Below are 8,481 nucleotides of genomic sequence, written 5' to 3' on the forward strand. Positions count from 1 at the left end.
AGGAGTTTGGTGCCTGGTGGGCATCAAGCTGGGTTGGGGGGGTCCCTCACTGGGAGGCTGGGCAGAGCACAGCCATGCGTGGGCTCTGTGCACACTCCTAGGGGGATGAGGAAACATGAACCGAGGAGACCACCAACCCCTCTCTCACTGAGAGACTGAGCTACAAAATACAAACCAGAATCTAAAGAAAAAAAAAAAAAAAAAACAACAGGGGATGAGTTTCCAGGATCTGCTTCCAAGAAACGTCTCAAAGGGACAAAATCGGGATCACAGTCAGCCTCATCTGCTAAATATACCCTGGGCCTGACTCTGCCATCTGCCCCAGACCAGCAATCTGTCCCCAGTTTGCCTGAAGAGGGTGGCCGCGGCTGGATGAGCGTCCCACAGCAGTCTGTGGGCACCATGCATCTCACGCCACCCCACGAGTGTCTGTAACCACAAGCATTCACCGGGCAGAAGGTGGAAACCAAGGGAGCAGAGCAGGATGGGGATGCAGGAGCACCCATCGGACACCGGCTTGCAGCCTTGGCAGCCCTGGCGCAGGCGCTACTCGCAGGCCAGCTTCCCATCGAAGCTGGAGAGGGCAATGGCGAAGGCCTGCATGGCACAGAGCGGGTAGTTGTAGTCCATGGTGAAGGCATCATCTGCCACACGCCCAAACTGCATCACGATGTAATCGGCTGCGGGAGAGAGGGGATGACTCCGGTCGGCGCAGTGGGGGCAAGCGGCTGGGCTGTCACCTGCGCACCCATCCCACCCTTTTCCTAGGGGACCCACGCAGTGGCATCCCAAAGAAGCCACCCCTCCCTCCACCAAGCTCTGCCTGTGGCTCGTGCACCAGCTGCACTGTACCACAGCGCATGTTACCAAAAAGCGGCATTTTCCCATTGCACAGTCTGGCACTGGACCACGGCACCCTTCGGTCTTCCCAGCAACCCCTACCCGGGAGCCACAGCCCCCCAAGGGACGGGGACCCCACTCACCCCCCCACGGGACTGCTACTACTGGAGGGTAAGTGACAGGAAATCTGTAAAAATAACCAGGGGCCCCCGAGAGGTTTTTTCTGTCCCGTAACCCAACACCCCAGAGGCTGAGGGCTTCTGACTGCGCCGGACAGGTGACGAATGGCCACGTCCGGCCGCTCGCGCAGGGACAGAGCTGTTGCCACCCCTGAGGGACTGTCCCCAAGGCATGATGCACCTCAGGGTGAGCCCGCCAGCAATGTGGGGTGCATGCCGGGGTGATGCTCTGAGGTGCGTGGGTGGCTGTAGTAGGGTGGAACAGGGCTCAGCACCCCACAGGAATTGTCCTTGCCCGAATCTGCCTGGCAACAGGTGACAGGCGCGGTCCCTCTGCCGGCACCCAGGGCCAGCAGGCAGCTGCTTGTGCGGTGCCATACGCCCTGTAGGGCTTCATCCCAGCTCCAGCAAAGGCAGGCAGTACCCCAAAGCAGCCATGCATGAAAAAAATAAACCTCAGCAAAAAAAGGGGCTACTGTTGCCAGCTGATGTCAGTGCTCCCCCACCACCACCCCCATCCCCTTCCCAGCTTACGGTCACTGCCATGCACGATCTGGAAGTTTTTGACAGAGGCGTGGGTGACCCGGCCGTGGAAGTTGAGGACATAGGACTGGGTCTCGTCGTTCCACACCGGTGCCTTGTTGTGCAGCTCGATCACATTGTCCATGTTTTTATTCTGCCATCGCATCAGGAGGCCGTCATTATCCTGGGGAGGGTGAGAGGGGGGAGAGCAGAGTTGGGGTGATCCCCCCCAGAGCCCTACCACCTGCCATGGCATGCCCAGGGGGATGCTCTGCAGCAGGATCCAGCTGGGAGATGGGATCCAGCATGGAGAAAAAAATACAAACACCACATCTCCCACCTCCCAGGGAGGTGCCTTGAATTTCAGGGACACTTGAAAGTCTTTCAATGCCCCCAAATGGGTAAAATTCAAGGTGAACCCCAGCAAATCCAGCCCCCAAGGAGTTTCTCCCTGACTTACGTTTCGGGGCCGGATGGGCACCCTCTCATTGTCGGCGTTCATCCCAGGGATGATGACCGTCATCTTCCGGGGGCCTTTGAACCCTAAAACATTGGTCTCCTGCAAGACAAACCCCATCTCTAAAACCAGCGACGGCTGTGGGCTGCATCCTCTCGCCAGCAGGTGAACAAGGGCTCAGGGACAGATCCAGCCCATCCCACATCTCTGCAACCCCTCAGGGCAGTAGCCCCGCCAAAAGGGTGCAGGTCGGGACCCCCTTGCTGCCTGCCTGGGAGGTCCAGGGTGGGGTTCCTGCACCACTGCTTACATAGACCACAGCCGAGAGCTCCTGCCGCACGTTGGACCAGTCAGTGTTGGCCCTGTCAGGGTTCACGCCGTTGTCGAACACCGTGAACTTCGTACCCATCAGGTTGGATCTGCAGCCGAGGATGGGAGATGGCTGTGACTGGTGCCACTGAGTCCCCTCTGACCCCCCTGTCCCTCCCCTCTCCAGGCACAGCCCCAGCTTTTCTCCAGCTGGAAAACCCACATGCAGCCCCCCACTAACACCATTGTTCCCACCCTTTAGCCATTTGCTCGGGTTCAGGACACCCCTAAATTGGGGTGTTACGGCGTGCTGTCGCCATGGGGACCCCCCAGCATCACTGTGTGGCTGCCGGTGGTGCAGCGGGCCAGGACTTGCTGGGTGCCGTTTCTAGCTGTGACCTGTCGGCCAGGAGGAACTAGACAAGCCTGTTTTCCCCTCCTGGCCCCCCAACACTCCTCAGGTCAGACCCGGCAGCAGAGGACACTGAATTTAGCCTCCTGTTTGACCCAGCCATCACTCGGGGCAGCCAGAAACCCATGGAGTGGGAGCGGGGTGCTGCAGGAACGGGGTGCTGCAGGAATGGGGTGCCACTGAAATGGGGTGACACCTCTGCTCCTACCTCAGTTTCCCGATGAAGTTCTCTCCCCCCCGAGACAGGTCGGTGGGGTCAATGGAGATGAGGTAGTTGGAGGTTTTGCTCTTCTTACGCTTCCTCCCGGCGAGGAGGAATACCTGGGAGGGCGGTGGGACCACATGGGGATGGGGCATTGTCATTGCCATCGCCACCACCATCCCCGGCTTGCTGCCCAGCCGTGCCCTCTGCACAAGGCTTGGCCCAACAGGTCACTGCCGCAACCTTGCGCAAGACATGGAGTGAAGATGATCCCCAAAATACCAGCTGAGCCATGGGACGGGAGGGTCTGAGCCCAGCCCGGCATTAGTGTGGCTCTCTAGCTGCCATTTGCTCATCATCCCAGGTACCATCGACATGGGGCATTTCCCAAGAGGGACTGCAGGGGAGGGGAGCAGCCCCATCCAGGACCCACCACTGCAGTGGGATGCAGGTGGGCATCCCCCCAAAACCCTGAGGGTGCTCCCTGGGGTGGGTGCAGAGCCCCAGGGGTCTCCACACCCCCACCCCAGCTCACCTTCTTGTCATTATCCAAGTGGAGGTAATAGGTGGGGTAAAGCCCCCGGTCCATCCCCTTCTTGTCCCGCGTCACCCGGCACTTGATGGTCACCCCCTGCGGTGCTGGCTGCAACACGAACTCCTCCAGGTTGTCTACCTCAATGATGGGCGACGGAGGCCTCTCCTCCTTTGGCTACAACACAAGAGGGGATGGTGACCCCAAAGCCAAACCTGCCAAAAGCTCCCCTCCTTTCCCAGCTAATTGCTCCTTGCTCTCAATCCTCCCCAGGCTGTGGCTCTGCAGCTGGTGGCTTTGGGGATGGTGCTGTGGTGGGTCTCCCTGGGGGATGCTCCAGCCCCCTGACCCACCCTGGGGGGAAGAGCTGCTGCCCCTGCCCCGAGGAGACACCCATGATTCTGAGGGTTTTTTTTGTACCTTCTTTGATTTCTTCCCCTTCCCCTTCTTGTTGGAGTTTTTCTGCAGGGTCTCCTCCTCGCTCTCGGCCGCTTTGGGAAGAGCTGCAGGCAGGAATGGTAGGGGCATGGGGAGGGGGGAAGAACCTGACTCCGCTGAACCCCAAAACTGAGCTTGGCATAGACACACACCAACACCATTAATCATAACCCCCCTCTCCATGGCCAGGCTCACCCACACCCCCACAAGCCCCTCCAGCACCCACCGCCCTCCATTGCATCACCAGTGCCGGGCTCTCACCTTTCTTTTTGGTTTTCTTCTCCTTGGGGGGGTCCCCACCAGTCTGGAAGAGGAATGCTGGGTTTTTCTTCCTCTCTGACCTGATGGGTTTGGTGCTGGAGTCGGAATCATCCTCCTCATCACTGCTGATGGCGGCTGGGGGGACACACGGGTGACACCGTCACACAGCACCAGGTGCTGTCAGCTCGGGGTGATGCTGTGGGGCAGCGGGACTGGCTGCCACCCCCCCACACTTGCCCCGTACCTTTCTTCTTGCTTTTCTTCTCCTTATTCTCCCCATTCACCTGGAACATGGACATCGGCTCCTTCTTGGTGCTCTTGGCAGATTTGGCTTTGCCGTCAGGGTCACTCTTGTCTCCTGGCAGGACGAAGGAGCTGATGAGCGGCTGGACAGGGGGAAGGGGATGGGTGATGACAGGAACAGGGAGGTGGCAGGGTGGGGGCAGCAGGAAGGGTTGAGCTGGGGGGAGATTGCACAGGGAGGGGGCAATTGCCCCGCAGCCCCCTGAGCCTATGAGGACAGTGATGGGGACAGGATGCAGGCGGTCCCCTTGTCCCAGCAAGGAGGGATGCAAGTAGCGATGGCACTGCGTACATGCCGTCCCTGTCCCCTGGGCACTCACTCTTTGGCTTCAGCTTCTTCTCCCTGCTCTCGCCTGAAGGAGGCTCTTTGGGCAGCTTCTTCTTGAGCTTTTTTGGTGGGTCTTTATTCTCCATCTCCTCTTCCTCTTCCTCCTCCTCTGAGTCCTCGGTGGGCTCTGCCCAGAGGTGACACCATGGCGTCAGCAAAGCGATGGTGTCTTGCATCGGGGACCCGCAGCCTCGTGGTTTACGAGCAGGGAACCTCCCTCGGCAGCGCCGGCCAGCGTGGGCACCATCGTGCCACAGCCAAGATTCTGGGACCATGGGCGCCCGGCCCAGCCGCGGTGGCCAGCGGCGCGTTGGACATGTCCAGTGCCGGACACCGCGTGCGAAGTCACACCGCCATCTCGCGGCTGCAGCCCCGGAGTGCGGGGGGGGGGGGGGGGGGGCGCGGAGACGAGCCCCATCTTTTTGCCCGCCCCATCTTTTTGCCCACCCCATCTTTTTGCTCGGAAGGATGTCCGGGGAGCTGGCGGCCACCGTATGCCACATTCCCAGGGAGCTTGTCCCCCGCCCCAACTCCCCAGCCAACGCCACACATGCAGGTCCCCTGCCACATCCCCTTTCCTGCCAGGTGTGTAGCTGGGTTTTGGCCAAAAAGCCCCCACAGGGACCTGCAGAACCTCTGCAGACACTGGGAGCATCGATGGCACCGGTGGGATATGGTGCATGGGGATGTGGTGCACAGGGACATGAGGTGCCACGAGCGGATGCCTGCAGAGGGGTGGGTGCTGCCCCCTCCCCCCCACACCTTGCTGCTTCTTGGGGTCCTTGGCCGCACAGGAGCGGGGGGCCGGGCTCTCCTTCTTCTTCCGAGTCTCCCTGGTGAATTTGGAGTAGGGGTCCTTGTCGCTGTCCTCCTCCCCTTTCTCCTTCTTTTTCCTCAGCTTCTTCACCCCTGCGCATTTCAAGAGATGCCCCTGATGGAGAGCACTGCTGGTGCAGGTTGGGGCCATGGGGGGGACCAGGGTGTCCCCCTGCTTCCAAGGGAGCTGGGGGTGGGCTGTTCTTACCCTGCGCCAGGGCCCGGGGCTCCTCCGCAGCCCCTGCCTCACCCAGCTTCTTCGCCCGCAGCTGCCGGGCCTTGGCCTCGGGCTCTGGCACAGGCTCCTGCCGCTTCTTCTTCAGCTTCTGCCCCTGCAGACAGTGCTGCAAAGACGGTGCCAGCCTTAAATCCCTTTTCCCTTTGCAAGGCAACCCCTGCTCATACAGCAACGGCTCCCATTCTGAAATATAGCCAGGCTTTTCCCCGGTCACATGTTGGAGCAGGGACCCGCTCCAGGGAGAGAGGGACACGCTTGCACCTTCAAACGAGCCATTACCAAAGGGAGCAACTTACCATGGGGCAGGCCCCCGGGGAAGGCAGAGGGAGGAAAACAGAAAGGGCTGTTAGCAGACAGGCAGGAGAGCACCAGCGCTGGGACAGACGGCCACATGCCAGCGCTGGGGACAAGGGACATGATGCTGGTGCTGTCCCGATACCACAGACCATGCTGGCACAGAGGGACAAGCCATGCCGTGCCGTAGGGACCCCAGCCAGGAGCCACCCTGGGCACCGGCTCATCTCCCAGTGGGCATCCTGGGGGACCTGAGTGGGGACAGGGGACACAAGGACAGGCAGGCAGCCTGGCTCTACACTTCCACCCCCTTTTGCCCATGTAAAAGGCTCCCGTTGAAGGCAAGGAGCCATGAGGCCATGCCAGGATGGAGGTCAGCAGGAGCGGGAAAGCAGGGGGGATTAGACACAGCACACCTAATCCTGGTTAGCTGGGGCTATAAATAACCCTGATTTACCAAGTACGGAGCATGTGGGGCAGCACTTGGCTCCAGGCAGGAGATATTTGGGGAGTGGGTGTCAGCTCGGGGCCCTCAGAAAGTGATTTAAGCAAATCCAGTTGCACTGGGGCATCCACCACCCAACAAAGCACCTTCCCCCTCACAGGGGTTTCATCCCTCCCGGATTCCCCAGTGTGGTGAGTGAAGGCGTTTTGCAATGGAGGGGGGGGGAATCCAGCCAGATCCCAGCAGGATCCCAGTGCCTCAGATTTGGTGGGGAGAAGCTGTGAGTCCCACGGGGAAGCTGCGAGTCCCATGGCAGAGCTGGGAACCGTCTCATTTCTTCCATGTCATCAGCTTCACACTGAAAAGCTCCTTCCCATCCTTTAATCCCTTAAGCAGCTTGCGACAGCCACTTGCTTCATTACTTAACGAAGCCCTTTGAGGAGGGGCTGCTGATTAAATCAGGTCGTTGATGAAATTGCTGCTGAGACCCCTCCGAGGCCGGGTGGCACCCAAGGACTATGCCAAAACACAGTGAAGGGAGGTCTGGCCTTCAGGGTCACGGCCTGGGGAAAGTGAGTCACGGCTGATGGCTTAACTGAGAGGCTTAATTAAAGCATTAATTAGGAACTGAGAACCACCTCATGGGGTGCTTCAAAGTGATGGAGAAGGGGTTTGGAAGGATGCACAAAGGAGCAGGGGCAGGCTGTGGGATTTCCTCTACCCACCTGCTCTGGAGAGGGGGGTCCCCAAAAGCTTAAGCCCCCTGTGGCTGCAGCACCCCAACAGAGCAGCCCGTCCATCCTCAATTTGGTCTCAGTGTGGGGCTGGGATTTAGGCATCTCCAATGTCCCCAGCCCTTAGGGACAGCCTACAGCAGGGGACAGTGGCAGCAGGAACAGGAGGGGAAGGATTTTTGCTCACCTGCTTGGGCTTGTACTGCTGGGGGCTGCCCGGCTCCTCGCTGGGGCTGTGGGGCACAGAAAGCAAAGGGGTGAGGGCTTTCAGCTCTCCACAGCTCCGGGAGGGGAACGAGACCCTCTGGCTGAGTACCACCCCAGTTTTCAGGGTGGGGGAGGGAAGGTCAGCCTTTAATTTGGCTCCAAAGCAGATCTCCCTGTCTCAGCCAGGTCGAGCTTGGCCAACAGCACCCTTCCTAGCAGGGAGCCGGGGGCGGGCTCTGCCATGGCCAAGGGTGACAGCAATGGAGTTAATTTGGGGACACCCCCCACAACGAACACTTTTGCTCTCTGTAAGCCAATGATCATCATACACACTGACCCCCAGAACAACAACAACAAAAAAATAAAACAGCTCATTAAATTGCATTTAAACTGAAAATAGGAGAAAAAGGCACTGGAGGAGGTGGGAGCCCCGTGGGGATGCCCAGCGCGTTCCCCACCCACCAGGTCGCATCATGCACACCAGCACTCACCTGTCAGCAGCCCAGACCTCGCGCAGGATCTCCGTCTGCAGCGGCATGGCTCCCAGCCCGGCGTCGAGCAGGATGGCTCCCTCCGCTGTGCCCCGACCTCCTTCCTGGCACCGGCCACTGACCCCCTGGCGCTGCAGCCCCTACCAGTCCGGGGCCGGATCCATGGGCTCAGCTGCAGCCACAGCAGTCCAAGCAGCCTCACGGCATCAGCGTGGCCACCTCCACAAGCCCCTGCAGTGGGAGGAGGAGGAAGAGCAGGCGAAGGAGATGATTAACTTTTTATTTCTTCTGAAACTCAGTAATAGGATTTCAGGGACTGTCAGCCAGGCCTGCCGGGAGAGCAGCTGGCAGGGTGGTAATCCCAGGAAAAGGGGGCCTGTGGGAGCGCAGGGGGTCATGGGGGATCAGTTGGGCTCTGGGCACCTTTTGGGGGTGCATGGCTCCCCACACACGGGGTGGGGTCCCCAGTATGG

At 59.9% G+C, this 8,481-nt stretch overlaps 1 protein-coding gene across 1 annotated transcript; it reads right to left on the reverse strand.

Annotated features, from left to right (window-relative positions):
• Positions 1–267: 267 nt before the first annotated feature.
• Positions 268–8,055, reverse strand: TULP1 (TUB like protein 1). Its single transcript, XM_087762151.1, has 14 exons — positions 8,009–8,055; positions 7,498–7,543; positions 5,808–5,925; positions 5,546–5,692; positions 4,776–4,910; positions 4,397–4,510; positions 4,153–4,287; positions 3,874–3,956; positions 3,457–3,630; positions 2,928–3,040; positions 2,309–2,417; positions 2,002–2,100; positions 1,554–1,725; positions 268–680 (listed from the first exon to the last, which is right to left on the reverse strand). Exons 1-14 carry the CDS (start codon positions 8,053–8,055, stop codon positions 547–549), a joined length of 1,626 nt encoding a protein of 541 aa, XP_087618277.1. The 3' UTR covers positions 268–546.
• Between the last annotated feature and the right edge of the window lie 426 nt (positions 8,056–8,481).

This window comes from Nipponia nippon, unplaced genomic scaffold (genome assembly GCF_047370975.1).
Source record: "Nipponia nippon isolate SJK-2023a ecotype South Korea unplaced genomic scaffold, ASM4737097v1 scaffold_25, whole genome shotgun sequence".
Taxonomy (NCBI): domain Eukaryota; kingdom Metazoa; phylum Chordata; class Aves; order Pelecaniformes; family Threskiornithidae; genus Nipponia; species Nipponia nippon.